This window comes from Ambystoma mexicanum, chromosome 6q (assembly GCF_040938575.1).
Source record: "Ambystoma mexicanum isolate Mex_15411 chromosome 6q, UKY_AmexF1_1, whole genome shotgun sequence".
In the NCBI taxonomy this organism is placed as follows: domain Eukaryota; kingdom Metazoa; phylum Chordata; class Amphibia; order Caudata; family Ambystomatidae; genus Ambystoma; species Ambystoma mexicanum.
This window is the reverse complement of record NC_090937.1, coordinates 1149555154-1149576469: the sequence shown is the minus strand read 5'-3', so window position 1 is coordinate 1149576469 and position 21316 is coordinate 1149555154. Positions and strand designations below refer to the sequence as shown.

General features: G+C 47.3%; 1 protein-coding gene across 4 annotated transcripts in view; it reads right to left on the bottom strand.

Moving 5' to 3' along the window:
* Positions 1-21316, bottom strand: part of ATP8A1 (ATPase phospholipid transporting 8A1) — a 1730029-nt gene that overhangs the window by 1531810 nt on the left and 176903 nt on the right. For all 4 annotated transcript variants that reach the window (XM_069631739.1, XM_069631741.1, XM_069631738.1 and 1 more), the window contains exon 2: positions 10263-10377. In XM_069631739.1, the coding sequence (XP_069487840.1) occupies positions 10263-10377 (115 nt within the window). The remainder of the gene's footprint in view (positions 1-10262; positions 10378-21316) is intronic.

The following is a 21316-nucleotide window of genomic DNA, read 5'->3' as shown; positions in this document are numbered from 1 at the left end:
CCAACACCTTCCTCTAGCCATGGCCAGCCTAATTAAAATATCAAAGGATTCATGGATCTGCCCTGTCTATTGTCTAAGTTCTGCTGGTGGCAGCGCATACTGATGAGTTAATTGAAGCAGGCCTGTGAAGAGGCTTTTTCACAGAACTGACAAAAGGGGACAGCATACCCAACACCTCTTTGATATGCAATGTGTCAACTTGAAGCCAACTCCCACCCCTCTGTAAGAAGTAGTGAATGGCATGTCTGGGACAACTGTTTACAGTAGGCAACCCCTGCAGGGAACCCACTTTCAGAGGGAAGAAGTATGTGATTTTATGGAGACAGTCTGTTCTCTCCACAAAATTCAAGGGAGACCTGTGCTTTGACCAGGAGTCAAAGAGAGCTCACTTAACCAGAGAGACACTTTGATCCACAACAGGCAGGAAGATGGGTGGGACTTAGCAGTACATGTTGTCACCCTTTAACTTTCCTGTTGCAAAGCACTCTGGTTATGACCTCACGCATAACAGAAGATTGTTGGTGGGGACCAAGGATTGGTTCAATAAGGCAGGCTTTGCCTGCACCAATCACTGAGGTCCATTTGTCTTTAAAAGAGGGCGGAGCCCCTCACTTAGCAGATCATCCAACATCTTCGAAAGCAGTAAGAAGAATGACTCAATTGCACCTAGGTGAGGGTACAGTCTGCCTTACAGTTCCTGCCAGTGAAGGAAGGCCAAGATTTCCAAGAGGTAAGCAAGATCCCGCCACAAATATCTCCCAGGGAACACAGAGATACCGGACTCAGAGGACCCGTCCAGCAGCTCCAGAACCGGTACCCAGCCAGCACACAGCGTGCCCTGCTACATTCTGCCAGCAAGCTTCCTAGGTGGGAAGTGCCCAACAGTCTCTGAACAAAGGACAAGGCTGTTGCCTGCAAACACACTCATCCGCTATGGGCCGTCCGCCATAAAGAATGAGACAAGACGTGGGAAGAAGTTAGCAGTGCCATAACAAGCATCAACCAGCGTCCATCATTTAAGGACATTTTCGAGACAGTCAAGCTTTCGAACTGTGACTGGCTGCACCACTGACTGTTTTCACGCTGCTGTCACTAAAGCTGTCCGAGACGCCTCGATCAGCGTTCCAGATCCGCCAACCAGCTCAGAGACAGCGATTCTTGATCCCGAGTCGCAGTGGAGTTCCGCCTGGAACTGTCCGTCCAGCCTTGCTTGTCGAACTGCCTGCCGCCTGATACCCACACCAGTCTCCAGTCTTGAACTCTGTCTCATGAGCTGCAAATCGTTCTGGAAGTGATCGACACTATTGAGCATCAATATCATCTCAAGCACCAGGTACATTTTGGTTCTGCCCCCCTGGTCCTTCTCTAAAGGCCCCTAGTGACCTTTACGACCCTTTGCTCCCTTGGTGCTGAAACCAAATAACCTTGAACAGTTAAGACTGATTGGATACTGACAGGAGGGTAGTTGGTAAAACAGAGTGCACCCCTTTCTGTCGTGAAACTGTCTGTCCTCTGTGTTCATTTACAGGTTGAGTTGTATTTTGTAGTGTGCTAGGATTGTCTGTTGTAATAATAGTAAAGTAGATATTTGCATACAACCTTGGCTTGACAGTCCCTTTTATCATTGGGTAATAATTGTATTTTTGCTGTGTTGCAACTGATCAACGATCCACAACCTTGCAGAGATGAGCCTGTCGTTCCGTCCATGTTACCAAAATTAGACACGTTATCAAACTTGGACAAGGAGGTTTATAATTTACTTGCGTTTCCAATCTGTTCGGATCCCTTCTGGTGTACTAGAGTTGTGGGGCTGATTGATGGTTTAGAAACTGATATTCTTCCCTTGACAACCTATTAATCTTTCTGTCCTTCATGGCACTTTCCCCTTCCTTTTCTTGCAGCTCCTAATTTTACCTAGGATTCCTCACTCATCTATTTATTTGCACTTGCACCCTTCCTCTAATCTCCTACGCTTCTTCTGATCTTGTCCGCTTTTCCCCCTTTTTCCACCGCTCTTCATTTTCTTTCAATTCTCTTCATCCTAACCACTGCTACTCTTAAGGGTCTCCCCCTCTTACCATGGCTCATCTACCCTCTCCTATCCGGCTGCTGGGTCCACTTTTATCTCTTACACTTTACACTACTTCACTCTATCCTCTGTGAATGCAATGCCTTTGCCGCCTTTCTTCTTATCCAGCGTTTTGTTACCCTCACTATGACCTCATTTTCAGGAACGGTTCCACTATCATTTTTACAGCTGACAGCTGCACTAAATCAGCCAGGAGAAAGTAAATAACAGGTTCTCTATTGCAACCCTTGATTGCTGTTGCTCATTGCTAAATCAACATTAACTCTAGAGAGGCAATTGCAGGCATTCGGACAATAGGAAAAAATTAGGATGTTTTGGAACCCTCATGACCTAAAGTCACTCCAATTAAGTACACAGACAGACATTAATGGAGGCCAAGGGTGGAATATTGAATCACTCTAAGATTTCTGGAGCGGGTAATAAATGTGTACAAAAATAGCACAGTTATGGTTCATGGCCACCACAAGAGTCTATGGGCTTTTCACTCCTTCCTCACTGGCCTTTCGGTCAGTTTCTCTTACTACTGACTCACTGCATAACAAATCCAAGCTCCTACTTAGTCACATCCCAGGCTAGTGACTCGTAGGCCACCAAATGCCTCCTTCTGTGCTAGCCCCCTCCTCCAATAGCAGCGGTGGCGACTCCTCCTAACTCTGTGCTCACACCCCCAAGAATCCTTAAACCTAGGTCCTTCATCAACATCAGTACATGTAAGATCTGCCATTAAACATCGCCTCCAATTTCTATGATCTGCTGGTAGATCGCATGTAGTGCAGGATAAAACAAGTACTGGCTCGAGGAGGCGTGCATGGAACTGGGAAACTTGACAGCTATGGTCTACCCAGCAGCACCCTCTGGGCACTGGGGACGGCCCTGCAAAGCTCCAATGTGTTTATCGGTTGCCTGCCCTGCAGTCTCCCCCAAAACCTCCTGGGTGTTGCCTCCTGAGGTCAAGCAGCAGGGGGGTCAGGGGAGGGTTCTTTGCCAGGAGGCCTGGGGCAATGCCCTCCCAGCAGGCCCATTGGAAAAGTTCCATCATGCCCAAGAAGGCGGAGAGTTCTGCCCCCTCCCTTGAGCGTCTGCTGCACACATAGGCCGATCGCCCACCTGCCCAGCGGTGAACCCAGAGTGCCCCCGCAGGGTCCATGTCCCTCCTCTATAAGGAGGCCAGGCACTTTTTCCCAGACCTCCCCCTCTGTCACCTAGGGTACACTGATTAGAAGAGAACATAGTCACCTTCCTCTGGCTTACTGTAGACAGTGTGTATTGGTCCTCTTTACATGGCACTTGGTTTTCGCTGCCCAACCCGGGCCCTGGGGCAAAACCACTATACCCTCCCCAAGCCTCCCTGAACCACCCTAGAGGGAAAAGCACCATCTCTCCCCGGCGAGAGCACCAGGATGGTGGGGGGTGCAGCTCCCTCCCTTGGACATCTACCTCGCATGGAGGTTGACCGTCTGCCTGCACAGCAGCATACCCAGGGGTCCCTCTGCCCCAGTACCTCACTGGAGGGAAAAGCTCCATCACGGCTCCAGATGGCCGGGGGTGCTGCCCCTACCCTTGGATGCCTGCCTTGCAAGTGGGTTGACCACCCCCTTGCCCAGCGGATGGCCAGCAGGGTTGGGTTAACCTGCTGGACATCAAACACACCAGAGAGGGAGCCCAAGCATCCCCCTCCTCTCTGAGTCACTGTGCTGGCCGGGTACTCCTGTATCTGACCCACCAGGGTGTGGGTGCCGACATGGGGGCCGCCAGAGTCAGAAGGGAAGTCCTGAGTGCCTAGAACCTGTTGGTTTGAAAACCCTGGTGGCCTTGGTCATTTCCCAAGTGGGGAAGAGACATGGCGCCAGGCGTCTCATGGCGCAGGTGACGCTGACTCTCCACAGCGGAAACAAGTTTCTTGTGACACTTGGTGGTGGATCACTCAGTTTGTGCATCAATGAAGAACGCAGCTAGATGTGAGAATTAGTGTTAATTGCAGGACACATTAATCATGCACACTTTTTACGCACCTTATGGCCCTGAGGGTCGCTTGAAAGTCAGTCACCCTTGGAATCTCTACTGGGTGTGGTTGGGGCCATTGTAGAGACCCTGTTCCCTTCATTCCCCTAAGTTCCGACTCTGATCAGCACTATCGCATCATCCCTGGACCTAGCGTGGAGGCTTGTTGCCGGCCCGCCCTGGCCTCCCAGTTTCTACCCTCATGGGGCCAGGAGGGACAGGAACCTGGCATGCCCTAGTGATGGTGGTGACGGCCGAAAACAGGTTTCCAAGGTGAACAGCCTCTGGCATGTTGGAACAACGCATGTAAGGGAACTCGGTAAATCAGATCTGTAACTTCAGGAGAAGGATTGGCCCTACCGTTGAACAGGATATAATTAATAATATATATATATATATATATATATATATATATATATAGCCTGTTTTATGTTGTCATGAGCCAATTGCAGAGACAGATATATCCATTATCCATATTATTCTGCCATTTTGTATGCATTTGCTAGAGAAAGAGGCCTTGTTATATGAAGTGCCTTGTAGAGAATGTTTAGACATAGGTTATGTATGCAATAGACACACGCATGTGTGCACTTAGAAGCATGCATTGAGCCATGGTATAGCGCTTGGGTTACAAGAGAATGAGTAAACGCTGGAATGCATGAGGCCTGTGGCTCCTAAGCCATTCTGAAGAGACACACAGAGCAGATCCAATTGGTTCTGCTGAGACATTGTTATGATACACTGTGAATCGAGGAATGTGAAAACAAAGGCTGGTAGACAGATTAGGTCGCCTTTGCCTGAAGAAGGAAGCTTATCAGCATCCCTGGGTTGCTCGCAGACAGGAAGGTGGGGGCATTCGCAGGGAGTGAGATGCTTTGCACAGAGACTTGCAAGGAGAGAAGGATTTCAGTAAGCTAAGAGGCTGATAGTGAATGGAGAAATGGGAGGATAATTTTGTAACAGAGTCAGGAGAAGTCCATAGAATACAGAGAAGTCACAATGTACAATGTCACGCTGACTAAGAACACACTGGACTAGAACAAGACATACGTAACAGACCTTCAGGAGCTGTCCGGATTTAGAAATGCTGGTTTGAAAGAAGAGAGTTTTGACATGTGACCATGGAGAAAGAGTTACATGGTTTGACACTATAACTGGAAGCCTGAAATGAGCAGTAGATAGAGGCCTTTGGGAAGCTTTTGGAGAGACGTTTGTAGAAGCAAAGGCATTGAGAGAGGCTTTTGGAGAAGCATTTTGGATGCAGCAGAATCTGATGGTTTTGGCTGACATGCAGCTTGGGGAAGCATTCTGGGAGAGCAGAGTTTGAGATCGATCTTGGCAGGAGACCTGGCAACTGAGAGGCCAAGGAGAGACCTTGTTCGAGGCTGTGCAAGGACTGGCTTGCAGAGGGAGCTGGAAAGGAGAGAGAGCCCGATAGATGCAGATCAGTGGGGGCTGCCTGCAGTTCATGTAGAAAAGGGGAGTAAAGGCCTGTTGAGTGGGAAGCTGTGTTGTTGAGATTTGCACACACTAGAGATGGGTTGTTGACATACTGGTAGAAGAGGAGATAGGCACACAAAGAGTGTGAAGTGTGGTGTGGATTGGAGAGGAACGCTGAATGCCAACGCTTGTGAATTGTTACTAGGCCGCATTTGTTATTAGGCATGAATTGTTATTAGCATTGTAGTGGCATTATAGATTTGCATTATTGCATTATAGTAGTGTTTGCATCATGCATAGCTGAGCATGAATAAAAGTGCTTTTATTGTTGAATTGATTCATGCGTTTTCTTTGTCTCTTATGTTATTTCATCTTGTGTCTAGCCTGAGCATTAGGGTATGTTTTTGTGTCCATAGCATAGCAATTTTCCAGTGACACAGCGCACAGTGCAGCAACGGCAGTCAGATCGCGCTCCCCCGCCCCAGGTAGATTGTTTTGAAACTAACACTACGGACAGGGTCAGTGAGGCTGGGGTGCAAAGCGGGGCTGGGTGTGTGCCCAGGCTGTACGAGGAGTCCACCCCAGGGGGCCACACCGACTTTGGATGCAAGCCTGGCCTTTCCTGTGTATCGCCCCAGCTGCAGTGGTCACATCTCTCCGTTCCCCTCACAGGGTTTGAAGCCGGCGTTCGACCGATGCCTAGCACCGGACTTAAAACTAGTGCGGACCAGGGGAATCTGACTGTTTAATTAAAACAAAGAATTGCGAAGGATAGTGTGTGTGTGTGTGCAGTTTAGATAACTATCCAGTATTGGTTGAGACGCTTGTTACAGCTGGTTGTTGGATTCTGATAGGTAATAGGCAGAAAAAGACTGGAGGTGGAATTGCCTTGATCTCCTCTGCATACATACCCACCATTATAATTTATACCACCACCATATCCTACTTAGAAATTCCCACCGACCCTGGGTGCACCCGCTGGGGTGTGGGTTGGGCGGGGAGCCCTTTGTCAGCCTAGAAGTCCAGATGGCCTTGGGTGGCAGGACCCATTCCATGGGAGGCAGGGAAGAGGCTGGTCCTTGGTTGCGTGTGGCAGTTAAAGCTCCGGGCCCAGGGTGTGGAGCTGGCAGATTAAGCCCCAGGCCCTGGTCAGGGAGGTGGTGGCTTAAGCCCCGGACCAACCTGGCCTTCAGGCAGGTACGACCTCATGGCCGGTCAACCATCTGGCCAGGGCGGTCGGATCAGATAGCCCGAGTTGCAGCTGGCCCGACTGACTCCTACATTTGTCTCCAGCCCGTCTCCATCAGCCCCCACTTCCTGAGGGCTTAGAAGTCAATGGGAAGTGTCTTTTTCTGGGCAACTCTGTGGCGCAGGTGGCGAACGCCTCCTCTGCACCATGCTCGAGGCAGAGAAGAGAGGATGGGCCCTATTTGCGGATGGCGACTTAAGCCCCGGAGAGCAGAGCTGGCCTCTTAATCCTTGGAGCCTGGATGGTGGCCTTAAGGAAGGAACAATCTTGTGGCCGCCCAGGCATTTAGTCAGGGCATGCCAGCCTGGGCCATCTGGTCCTTTGGCCAGGCTCATGTGGCCGGTGCAGTCGGACCAGATGGCCCGAGTCACGGATCACGGCTAGCCTGGCTGTTTCCTACATTTGTCAGCAGCCGGGCTCCATAAGCCCCCCGCTTTGAGCGGGCTTAATAGTCAGTGGGAACTGTCTCCCTGTGGGATGGACATGCGTGACGGAAGAGTCGGACGTCCTCCACTGTGCTCGGACTGGCTCACCAGAGCATGTTAGGACCAACCGGCCTGGCTGCAGAGGAAGAGACTAAGGAATCCCGGCAGATGAAGGCCTAGGAGGGACCCGGGGTCCAGAAGAAGTCCCAGGGAAGAGCTACTGCGAGACAGTCGGGGGGCGCCAGCCCTCTCAGGAGGGCAAAGCTCTAAAATGTCCCAGCTAGAGCTCTGGGTGCTGCCCCAGCCATTGAGCACCATCCTCCGATGCGGGTTGGTGGGCCTGTAACTCAGCGGCTGTCCTCGCATGCCACGGCATTCTCGGGAGGGCAAATCTTTAAGGCATCAAGGGCAGAGCCCTGAATGGCGGTGGTGGCAACCCGGCTTTGGGTGCTGCTGGGTAGACCACAGCTGTCAAGTTTTCCTATTCCATGCAGGACTCTTCGAGCTAGTCCTGTTTTTTTTCTTTCGTGCAATGAATGTCTATGCGAGCAGATGAGGAGATTTTGCATGCATTGCAGATATCTATCAACTATTGATTGAGATGGTTCTCACAGCTGGCTGTAGGACTCGCATAGATAATAGGCAGAGCAAGACAGAGGTGCAATTGCCTTGATCTCCCATGCATACATAACCACGACTTGAATTCACACCACCACCATATCCTACTTTCAAAGTATTTTTTGGGAATGCATGCTCAGTCCTGCTTCACTGTAGTTGCCATTTGTAGACCACCGGGAGAGACTACTCGCTTTGCTGAAGAATGGGTGGATTACATCACCAATCTTCAGTGCCCTCTCAGAATTCCTATAACGGGAGAGGTCAGACAAGGAATCAGCAGACAACTCAGGGCTCACAAAGTTGGGTTCAATCTGGTTCATTTTAACACCCAGAACAGGCCCAGGGACTTGGGATGGACTTGCAAAATAAATGAGGGGTTGGTGGAGGACCATAGTTCGAGCTCTCAACTTCCCTAGGGTTTACCTCTTAGCAGTTTATGCAGTCGTTCACAATGAAGTGTCCCCTGCAATGAAGTGTCCCCTGCAATGAAGTGTCCCCTGCAATTCTTTCTGGGCTTCTTTAATGTTTTATTCCTATTGCCGAGATCTTAGTCAGGATGCAGAGTCCTCTAGGTGGTCATCTCCATATGCCAATTCAAGGGTTGCCAGCTTATTTCAGGTGATCCCCACAGCTAGGACATACTGTACTAGATCTCACTGGGTCTAGGCGGCTTCAGGCATGAGGCACCGAGTGCTGGTGGGCGTCGCTGTCACAGTCAATGCCAACACAAGGCATTGTGTTCCATAGATTGGCAATTAGGTGTGAGAATGCTGTTCCTCCAAATTTCCTTTTTTTTGTATTCTTTCCTTTCGATTTAGAGCTTGTCGCTGGATCATAGGTCTTGTCCTGGATGGTAACGGTTGATTGGTCTGGGGGAATTCGGCTCCCGTTTGTGTAGTGATTTGTGGGCAATGCAGAGAGCTTTGAACTTAATTTGTTTTTTTTACTGGGAGCCAGTGTAGGCTTCTTAGCGCTGGTGTGATAGCTCCTCCGTTTAGTCTCAGGAGTATCATTGCGGCAGTGTTTTGGATGCACTGGAGCTTTCTGAAGATCTATTTTGGCTTTCCAAAGTAGAGGCTGTTTGCATAGTTGATTCTTGATAAAACTAGGGAGATGATTGCAAGGGTTCTGTGTAGGAAGAAGAAGATATAGGGCACCATCCCTCTAATTAATCTCAGGAGGTAGAAGCATTTCTTTATAATAGCGTTAACTTGTAGTTCCAGTGAGAATCCATTGTCCAATAGTATTCCCAGGTTCTTTACCCCATTTTATGTTTCCGGTTGTGTTCCCATGCCAGGTGTGAGTTGGTTGGGGTGAGATCATTATTTCTGCTTTGGCCGGTATTCATTTGAGATTGTTAGTGGTCATCCAGCTGTATAGCTCTGTGAGGCACTTGTTGAGGGTGTTGCTTGGGTCTTGAGTTGTGGCTATCTTGACGATCAGTTATGCATATCGTCTGTGTAGTTGTAGTTGATCAGTTTGTGGTTCCGAATGATTTTCCTCAAGTGGAACATGTAAAGTTTTAAAAGGAGATAGGACAGGCTGGAGCATTGAGGCACACTGCAGCAGATGTTTTTGGAGGTTGATTTAAAGGTCAGTAGGTAGGTTCTGTCAGTTTGATTTGTGAGAAAGGATTTTAACCACGTTAATGCGGAGTCTTTCAGAAAAACAATGAAGCAATCCCTGCAACTGGAATGATACTGCTCACTGATCAGACCCAATAAGCTAAAAAAACACGGCTTTGGATAGATTGTGTTCTCACACAGGGAGGTCAAGACCTATCTGCTCTGCCTGGACTGTTCCTTTTAAAGGTGGGGTCACAAATGATTTGCTAATGACTGGTCCCTTCTTTATTAGCACGGGAGAAATAGGAAACAACTCTAGCATGGCAAGCTGCTCAGTATACATTTCAATGGTTAAAGGTTTTGGTTCAAGCGTTTTCATCAATTACTTTTTCGTTTACCCAGTTCTGAGTCTTTACTGGTCAGAAAAAAAAAAAGTTAGAACGAGATGTAGTATGCAGTAACGGAGGGAAGGCTGCAGGGCCTGGAAGACCATGCCATCTCAGGCCTCACTTTTCCTGGAGCACGATTTAGCTTAGTAAAATTGGGCAAAATGGAGGGCCGCATGTACAAGTGCTCGGTCCCCGCATGTTATGATATTCATACCTCTCTGGCTCAGAGCCATTTTCCAGACACTTCACTTCCAGGCTGCACGCAAGTAGGGACATGCCTGAAATCTAAAACAGCTGCACGGAAGGTTATTTTAGTGCATCCAGAAAGACAGCGTGTGCCAATCAACACCTGTGTTTCACACGATTTGAAACCTAAGTGAAACATGGAGCACTTGAGGTAGATATTGTGTAGGTAAAAGGCAAACACACACAGTTTGCTCTGCCTATGAAAAAATAATGCAAAAAAAACGATTACAAGGGCCGTACCTGACATGGTTATTGCAGAATTTCGTCAGCTGTGGTTGGTTGATGAAAATAGTTCTCACTTCCTCCTGATCCGCTAATGAGGTTTTCTCAGAGACATCTTCTGTCTTCTCGTATCCTGTAAAAGAATATTTGTTAAAAAATGAAAAGGACAGTTTAAGGAGACATTATTTAGTAATTCTGAACAATATTTTCTAATTTGCTAATGAGCATCTCACCTAATTTAAAGAGGGAATTCCCACTTTCCTAGCGGTGTTTGTGGGGATACAGGAGCTGTAATTCAGCATTGGCTGTGTGCAGGTGTTGCCAATGCTAGAGATTGGAACTGTTTGGGGGTCTCTGATGGGCCTGCAGGCTGACTGGTACTGCGCTTCTTGCACTGCATCTGTGTTTCCTCCTAGCAACTACCAAACTTTTTTGCATCTTCAAGCATCATCAAATTCGTAATCAGTTGTCAGCATTTTTTGCAGATTGGGCACCTTGTATCCTCCTATTTTGTGCCAACATGTTCCGTCAACAGTTTCATAAAGTGAACAGAAGACACTCATTAATTAATAATGGCATCTGAATCATAGCTAAGGAAACCATTGAGAAGCGTACCCCCATTGGCAATTTCCTGCTCTGAGAAAATTCCAGTTCTGGACCATGCAAAACAAGAATTCCTCATGGAATTCCATACACACTTCTTTGAATAAAGAACTCGCCTATGGTTCTTGATGGTCACTGCCTTACCCTCATCCCAATACAACCTCCCACTCCAACCGCTTGATTGATTAGCCAGGTATGGTCCACCTACCTCACACAGCTTCCAGAGAAAGGCAATCCAATACGGAGATAAAGGAGGTGTAGCCGCATATGAAGACTCCCCCTTCCTCGTCTATTCACTGCGCTTATCCTGGTCTCACCAGAACACAGCATAGCAAACCACTACACAGGCCATGGGCAATTTCTAAAGCTTTCCAATGCTGTAGGACTCCTCCCCACAAACCCTAGACTCCACTCACCAACACCGGGTACTCACCCTGACAATACTTCCTTGCCTCCCCCCAAACCTGCAACAGCCACTGCTCTATCCAGTTCACCCAACTCTCCAGAGCTCAAAGATCACTGCCTCCCACCTTGACTCGCATTGAATTCCCCTTTGAACCTCCAACACCAGATCAGCCATAAAAACGTCTTATTTCATTAAAAGCACATCCTGGAATCAGAATCTCAACATAACTTCACCGCTATACCAGACACCATCCGGCAATAAGACTACAAAATAGAGGTGTATCATGAAGCTACTACCATACTTTTCTTAGCTGTGCAGTGATAGACAGCCATGCTGTCACCACCACGTTTGAACACCTGTCCATCAAGTGCAAAATCAATGCCAACACTAAAGGGCAGATTGCAGAATGTACAAACTGGTTTAGTCACTAGCTTCATCATTGTGAGAATGGATCTTATGGCAGTCTTGGACAATAGATCAAAAATCATGGTGCTGGATGACAACTTGTAGCTAGTGGACCCAAGCAATAAAGCTGCCCTAGAGCCATTTGAAAATGTCTCTCACATAGGCTTTCATGAAGTGGACACGTCTGGTTATCATCACCTCATAAAAGGATCACTCTCTACTAGGCACAAACACCCTTTAAACAAACTGCCCCTCCCCCGATTCCCGCAGGAAACCCTAGATTGAATAATAAAGTGACCATTGAGCTTTTCGGACCACACTTCCACCTAACCAGACAGATGGCCAGATACTTTGAAACCTTAATCATCCACTGTCCAACGTCAACAAAACCTCTCAGGCCCTGCATCACATAGCCCAACTATCATAAAAAGGCCCAAATAAAACAACGAAGGGCTTGATTGAAAACTAACAGACTAAAAAGAGTGCAACAAGCTCGAACATACCTGCCAGAAAACGTAGGACTCAAATACTGTAGAGTGCTTGCAATTAACACCTGCTTCCACAAGGGGATTCAAAATGGTCACAACAAACATAGGAAACTTAGGCCACAAAGTGGTGATGGAAGCCCTTTTCCGATGCCTGGCTGCCAAACTGGCTCAATTTGTTTGTGGCTGATATCAGATCATGAATCGAGGTTCTTCCGATGAAACTGTCACCACTTATCACCATACCTCAATGGCCCCCCAGACACCATATACAAATTCTCTCCTATATCAGTTGAAGGCATCTTCAGATTGTCCACACACTCAAAAACCTCCGGATCTCAAGTATCCTAATACACAGGCCACCTATTTAAATCTCTAATCAAGGACCTCATCACCTGGCGACGACCTCGACAATACCCTTTTGTCATTAGGCCACGTTTTGCAGAACTTGAAGGCTTCATAAATTACCTCAATGCTGAAGAAGTCCAATAAAGTCCTTTCATTCTCGCTCACCATTTCCCAACTGCAGACTTAGAGATTGAGGCAAACAATCCATGAACGAGTAAATCAATAAACAAGATTTTAGTGAACACAAATGTTCCAAGACAAAAAATCTGGTTTCTGACCAGGCAAAAAAAAAAAAAAAAAAGCTATCATTCTTGACACCTGAAAAGAAGTCCTTTGCAGCCATGATGCCCAACACCCAGCTGCGAGGATACCGTAGGATCTATCTGTATCCTACGACTCAGTGTACCATACAGGATATGATATTTTATTTGTATCGCGCCCATACACAAGTGTTTCAGAGCGCGCCAACCGGTCTACAATCCAACAAAGGAATAAAAGATAGTCCTGAAGGAGATGTCCACATTTCTGAAAGATCATTCTACTAAAGTGAAGCTAGTCCCATTAGTCAGCCCTCCCTCATACCAATCGTGTAGTGTGCCACAAGGCCCATAAAACACCCTCTTGGCTATTTAACGATTACATTCACCCTCTGTCCATGCTCACCAAATACTTCTCCATATCTTTCATGATCTATTTGTACAATACCCAACTATGAATCCCTCTAGCTGATACGGAAGGTGGTAACCAAAGAGAATCTGGCTGTCATCCTTGGATAACTCTAAACCTAGAGGGGAAAGTCTGTAACAAAGGCATCACAGTCAACCATCACCTGTTCTTCATCCCACAGATAGTTGCTCAGACTACCAGCTGCAGCCTCCGAAACACAAACCTACAACACAAGCCTTTGATAATCCAAGCAGAGTATTGTTGAAACAGGACTATTGCAATAGCCTGTACATAGGTCTCCAGACTCTTCAAACTCCAAGATGTCCAGATCAGAGCAGCATCCATCGTCTTTGGTGTGAATAAATAATACTTCTTGAGGCAGTTCTGATCATTCACTGACTGCCTGTCCATTGGTGTATCAAGCGTATGGTGTTGTGCACAACAAGGAAAACAATTTGAAACACTGCCCCAGAACACACGGCAAACATATTCCAGAAATACAATCTTCCCAGTTCCTGCAATCCAGTAGCAAGAAGCGATTAGTCAAACCAAAGACCAGAGCAACAAAAACTGGGAAATAAAATACTGTCCACCAAGAGATCTGACCTATGGCAAAACCTCCCAGAAGCTTCAAGACTAACACAATCACCTGAATATCCAAAACTCCCTCAAAGCCCACCTCTTCCAAACAGCAGTTTCGCAAAAAAATAAGTGACCAACCATGTCAGCCAAGACATTTAAACAAAAAGGTCTGGGAGCCCCTCTACCGAGAACGAACATAGCCAAATAACCTGTTCACTGGGTAGGTTCGAACTCGGGGAGGATCTGCAACCACATTTTAGCTCACTGTACCTTTCACACAGGAGGAATAGCCATTTGCATATCAGTCTGTACCAACCACCTGGCCAGTCCAGCACCGAAATGCTAGGCAATTCTCTCAGGTTATTTTTTTGCACTGTTCGTTCTCGGTAGAGGGGCTCCCAGAAATTTGGCATACATGTCAGCAGTGTTCCCGACAGGATGTTGAGGTGGCAGTATTGTACTTCCTATTTTTAAACTTTGAGAGTTAATGTGATATTTAAAGAGTAAAAATGACTTTTCTTCTTTGCAAGAGAGTAAAATGTATGTGACATCCAGCCAACGTCTGCAAACACTGTATGGAAATCATTAATATGCGTCAGCTTTCTGCATTGTGACAGAATACACCTTTCATTATTTCTCTAAGGTCTGGCCATTTGATCTCTCCTGTACATATTTAAATGTTGAAAACACAAACCTAGCCAATTACATAGAAAAGTAAACATTCATTTTATTGTGTGTTTTGAGGTTCGATAGCAGATTGCCTTTTGATGTTTAATGAAAGTCCTTATTTCCTGGAGCTATTACTACCTAGTGGTATGCCAATGCTATGATACAACCGTGCAGAGATTCTATATTTAGATTCGATATCTAAACTCATGGTCAAATGTTTATTTATATATATTGCTTATGGCAAAGTGCTGTACATAGAACATATTTATCACAATTATCACCAAACCGAAGTCAGTACTCCTTTATCAACCTTGAAAGGATGAAAAGCTCAGTTGGCCTTGCCGGGATTCGGACCTGCAACCTACAGATCACGCACAGATCGCAGCAGCGAGTGCTTTACTGTCTGAGCTATCTTACTAGCTAACATCCTTCAGCGGTCAGTTAACGGAGTATCGACTGAGGTATAATAATCACAGTGCCTAGATGTTGGTTGAACCAAGTATGAAGCGCTACATAAAGTTAAATACCCATCTGCATTATCACAGGGGCAGGTTTTGCTGAGTTTCTATTTCAATTACAAATGTAACCATTTGTCTGTTTTTGAACAGCGCTTGCACTTCCTGGAGAGTCAGGTTTTGGATGTTTTTAATTGTAGTCTTGAGGATTTGACAGGTTAGATCACCTATGATTGGTGTAATGACAATCACTCACCCTTGAGCAAAGACTCTGCTGCCACGGACCATTTATATTAACATACCCCATTGACTGCTAGGTTGAATGGGTGTAAATTAGACAGTGCATAATCATCATTTTACACACTTTTTATAATTCGAGTGTAAAAATGATCTGCCTCCGCATGATTATGCACACAGCACAGGAACTCTGAAAAATACAATTGTGCAATACTGGTTTGCTTTCACTGGAGAAAAAAACAAAACAATTTATTACAAAATATGAATTCTCAATTGCAATTTAGTTTTCCATCGAATTAATTTTACAATCCTAAAATGCTAGGAAAATAAATATGCACAGTGCTTCTGTTTGCTCCATGAGCAGCAACACTACAGAAGCTGAATGGAAATAAACCATTCATTTTATCACAGTGTGCAGTTTCTCTTTTTGAAAGGCTTCAGAGAAATACATTCCGTCTTAGAGGCGTTTATCTATGGCTTGCAATTAAATCCAAGTAGATAAAAATTAAAATAAGCCTTCTGGTTTTTGTCAAGTAACCTGGCGTTTGCACTGACCTCTGCTTCAACTTGTGTGTAAATGTACACAGGAAAATGGAATTAGCCAATTTGACTTAATTGTTTCTACCGTATGGCCCAGTTGACCGAATGTAGGCTGTACGAAATGATCATACAACCAAAGATTCGGACATCTGGGCCATACAGTTCCGTTACAGCGAACAAGGGGAACGGGGGTTGCAGGGGTGTCCCCCGCTTCTGGGACATTGGAAGCAGGGGACTTAAAATAAATAAATGAGTAAGGGACCCTGCAGCGTCAGTTCTGACCCGCGTTGCAGGGACAGAATTGACGCTGCAGAGTCAGATGAAAAGCGGACGCAAAAAGGTAAGTGGGGGAGGGTGGGGATGTATTGGAGGGGGGCATGGAGTGGTAGGATTTTTCCAGTGGCAAAATTGGGTTCAGAGTGAAATTTACTACGGTCAATTCCACTGTGAACAATTATAACAGTCAAATCATACTAATCCAAGAAAATAATAAAGCTGTAGTATTTACAAGATTTTCACACGTAAAAAGGCTTGGTACGCACCTTATCTGGAGGCCTGCATGTTAGCCAAGACTTGTTGGCCTACTATTTTACCCACGTCTATGAGGTTGTAAACTCTAGCCATAGCATCCACTTACCAGATGTATTATTTTGTGTTATGATGTATTCAGTATTAAATATTATACGAACTGGGCTAACATTGTGCACTGGCTTTTAGCCTTTGGTGAGTGAAAATGGACTCTTGGCAAGTAAGAAATGGTCTGCTTTGTGTATGTGGAGAATTGAGGGGGCAAGCAACTTATTATGCCCGACTAGTAGCTTGCAACTGATGAGTTGTACTGATGGCACACATATATTAAAATGTGTTGAAAGCAACTATCAGAATAAAAAAAATAGTATTAAGCACCCCTCTGCAAGAACAAACACGGCTAAATTACCTGTTTTTTGGGAAGGTACTCATGCGCGAGTGTGCAGCCAGACTTTAGCTATTGTACCTTTCACAGAAGGGAATCACTATTTGCATTTCAGTCTTTGTACCGCCCAGATGGGCAGTCCAGCACTGAAATGTTATGCCAATTCTCTTCTGAACAAGAGTACCGACAGCAACACCAGACACGTGCTTCAGCCTTGTTGGGCCTGATCAGTGAGGTGGAGCTGTGCGCCTCTCTGAGCACAGTGAGCAAGGGGTTGACGTCTGGATGACCCTAGGAAACTTAGGCTGACTAAAAAGTCACCTGAACAATCAAAAAATAGTCGTTCTCGCAGAGGGGTGACTATGACGATTTTCTGATAGTTTAAGGGACTAAGGTTTAGTCACCCACAGTGCGATGCAACAGTGGCTGGTCACTGGCAGGACTCTGGTTCGGATCCTGAGCACGGGGAAAGAAAAAGAAAAGTATTTTCTTGTTTTTGGTGATATGCATTTAAATTACCAACATGAGTGTGCCATTGTACCGCACAGCATGCAGTTTTATGCAGTCTCCCCTTCCTAGGCTGCATAAAGCTGCATGCTGTGGGGAAAAGGACACCCTAATGGTGGTCATTCAAATGCATATTCTTTCAGCTCATTCCACTACCTGCACGACATGTAGAGCACACTTAAGGCCACACCCATCATTCAGACCACACCCTCTCATTACAGCACACCACCCTTCCCTGTGATTTCTAACCCCACCTAAATCACTTTTTGGGTTTATTAGTAGGTCAAATGCCACTTACATTGTATATATTAGATAACAGGATCAGCCAAAACCTCCAACTATCACTAGATTCTCACTTCAGCATTCTGAACCAACATTCTGTGCTCCCCCCTCCACATGATCTACAAGTCATTCCATCCAGCGGCAATCATGCAGGCAGACAAGCACAGCCAACACATATATACAACACCGTTGTACGTAAAGGATTTTGGAAATATCGCTTACTGTATGTCATGACAAGTACACGTACTTGAGTGATGTTTTCACGTGCGGCATTAACTATTGATAACACTAGTTAAAAATATTCAGCATTTTTAAAGGAATGTTTACAGTTCCGGGCAAACCAAGAAGACGCTGCCTTATTAGCTACCTTAGGAAGAGTCCCTCGGCAGCAGCTGGGCCAGAGACGGGGCCGCGGCGGAGTAACGGCCGGGACCGGTCACTGCATGTGTGAGAGCACGACAAGGAACAGGCGATGCCACTGCACATGCGCATCGAACCTGCTACCACTCCTTAACTACTGTAATTTCACAATGGAACTCAAACTCGGCAAGTGAGACAACTCCTGGGCCATTTTCATGAACGGCACGATAGTAACTTTTAATATTCGTTTTCTGCTGCTTTCTGAAAGTAATAATATCGATAATAATCAATTTAACGTCCCCGCACAGACACCGACAGATCAAGGGATGTCTCGTTTAGTTGCGAAGGTTGCAAGCAAGCGTCAGAGGACAGCGGGCAGCTGTGGAAACATGTTGCCGCTTCAGCGTTTAATGGGAGTAGGCATTTGCTGCGCTGTCATGCAAGAGTGCAGTACAGGGCACTTGAAACATCCAGCCGAAGGTGGGCCTTCCTTGCGGCGGAGGACTGGCACCAAGGAGGAATATTCAATAAATGAAGAATCCTTCTGTAAAAAAGGGCCACAGGCCTCCATCAGGGGATACATTACCATTCACGCAGAGTCGGAATAGGTCTAAACTCACTGAACTCCAATGTATGCTCCAATCAAGAGGGCATAGCAGAAAGCGCCACCAATACTGCAGGTAACAGCGTGTGCGACAGGAATCCTGCTCTGCGGGGGCACCAGGATGGGCAGCGGTCAATCCCATCAGTGATCCAAATCATAAAGGTGAAACAAGCGCAGCCCGACAAGTATGCCTCTTTTGGTAATGTGGGCCAAGGGCAGACTATGGCTGCACCATAAACAATAGTAGGTGGTACCAAAATAAAAGAACATCCAACCAAAGCACTAAAGACCTCACCACTGGAAGAGAAACACAGAGAATTCTGGCTTTTGATAAGAAAGCGCACTTTGGGTTGATAGGCAAGGGTGTTCAGACAAAAGGATTTCAGTAGCAACATCAATGTTCATTAAGAGGTCTTTAAAAAGGCAGAGAAGGGGTGGGGCTTAAAAGTCACACTGGTCCTTCAAGGCAGACCAGGGCGTAGGACTTCTTCAAATACATCTTGTCTTTGGGGCTCAACAGCATCGAGCCAGGCTCCTATGCACCATCTTGATTGCAGAAGAGTCATGCTGCCCCAACAGTGCTAGAGTCAGTTGCTTCCGTGTAGTCGATCATGTTGATCGATGCGGTTTACTGCAATAGGAAGAGTCGGCATCTGGATAGCTCAAAGAGCAGGGCAGCGGTTCAGAGAATGTAGAGGGTCATAATCAGCATTGGGAGCTCTGTAGCAAAGTGAATAAAAAATGGGCGAGTCGTCTAAAGGTGTCATGAGGTGGTAAAATGGGATTCCAGTTGCCTTCAGATTTCTGGGTTGTTGGGAGGCCCAATTAATGTATTTCAGGAACAAGGCTAGTGCTTATTTCCACACTTCCACTCAATGAAAATTATCTGGCACCTACAGATGGTCCTTCAGCTCCAGTGAGCAGGATTCTGGTTCCAGTGCAGAGAGGCCTTAGTTCAACCAAAATGTCACCCCCCCACTGTTCCCCGAGGATGGTTAGGGGGCAGAACTCTCCTCTACCTTGAAAGCTGCCATCATCACCTCTATTGCAGAGGGCTTTGGAATACACTGTATCCCCAACAGAGTTCCAGATATCACGTTGTACCAATCACCAGCACTGCCGCGCAGAGCTTGTGGCTGGCGTTTTAGCAAAACCCAGGATTAGAGCGATGCCAAGGTAAGTGCACTGCTGTTTCGGCTTTCTCTGTGCCTGCACAATGTAAGGAGAATCAAGAGGATACGGACACACACACGGACACACGGACACACCCCACCCCCCCACCCCCCCCACACCCCCCCTTCAAACCTCGCAGGTGGCAATCAGTCATAGGGTGTTTTCTGAATCCCGTGCAACCATACATTTCCTACAATCTACTTGGCTATGAGGTTTAATGTTATCAGAAAATAGAAGAGTAAAAAAGCAAATATGCATTCTGATGATATCATTCATGTTATTATAACAAATTGAAGAACTCTGGAAAGCTACACTACTGCCCATCTAAACACATTTCTTTCAGGCAAAGGTTATCTTTGCGAATATTAAACTGGCATGAGGCAAGGCCGCAGCACTCAAGCTCCTAGCCAAAAATCATAGCCGAGGGTCATGTGCGTACAGGGCTAGCAATGTTCAATCTTAAACAGTCCTTCTGCCCACAAAGACGGGCGGTGCATTCCTCCTTGCAACTGCCTTGAACAACTGTCCCACAGAGCCCTTGTGTTTCCCTCTGCTAGACCACCCACCCCACGCAAGTCCTGGGTTGTGTATAACTTTTTATATTTTCATTCCACTACGAGAATGCAGTGGTAGAAGTGTACCAACAAAAGTAGTGGAACTGTGGTCACGGCAGGGGGAGGGTAAGTGGAAGTATAATGCAATATGTGACAAGGTGTTACAGCCGGGGCATTGCAATAGTCACACTTGCACTGGGACATGAATGGACACATCCCAGAGGGCGCTAGAGGGCCAACCAAGATGGCCGCCTTGGTTTAGGCTCCCAATCAGCTCCGCATCAATCCTGTTTAATCCTTGCTGTTACCAGTGATTTGGCAAATCTCCCCCTCGTCTCCTTTGGAGCTATTCACAGCGGCTGCTTGTAGGCGAAATCTGGGTTAAAATCGGCCACTCAGCGGCGCCGGGCGGCCCGCGTGATCTGGAGGCCGAGCTGCGTACTGAAGGCCTGCCGGGTGCGAGCTCGCTCTCCACCGCCGCCCCCTCCGGAGACCCGGCGGCTCCCGGCAAAGAGATCCAGCGTGCACGACTTGGTGGCGTGACGGAGGCACCCTTCAGCAGACCTACGGAAAATCCTGCACTCCCCCGAGACGTGTGGTCGATGCGAAGCTCTGAGGACACAGCCGTTGAGAGACCGTGGCCACCGGCGACTGCAGCGACTGGACGTGAAGCCGGCAGCTGCCCCCTTCCCATCCATCTCCCCCCGGCGACAGGCTAACCCACACGAACCATCGAAGGGGCAGAAGAGCGGCGGTGCTGGGCGAGACCCGGGTGAATCGAGACGCCGGCGTGGACCTGGCCGCCCGGAGAGCGAGAACGGAGCGGAGGTAAGGAGCGGGAGGGAGGTCGTAGTGCTCCCGGAACGAAGCCTGCACAAGCGTTGCCCCCCCCCCCCCCTTCTCCAAGTGCAAGCAAACACGCGGGGCTGGACATAGGCACCATTTAGCGTGTGCACCCTCCTGGCAGCTACCCCCGAAGGGGGCCGAGAGTCGCTGGCCCGCAGGAGGCCCAGCACCCAGTACCCAGACCAGCCGAAGGACTTCGCCTCTGTGGCGAGACAGACACAGGCACGCCATAAGCTGAAAATTCGTCATCCAACGCCACGACCCAGCAACACAGGGGTTCGCTTTCCTCATCCAGGGGGCAGTTGCACACAACAATCGTTTTGCTGTCCCAAGCATTGGCCTCCGGGGCCACCCGTCACTCTACCTCCACCCTCCCGGTGGGGGACAGGAGCCGTGGAATTCCCGGACGAACGATCATTTGCCCCACCCTCCACCCC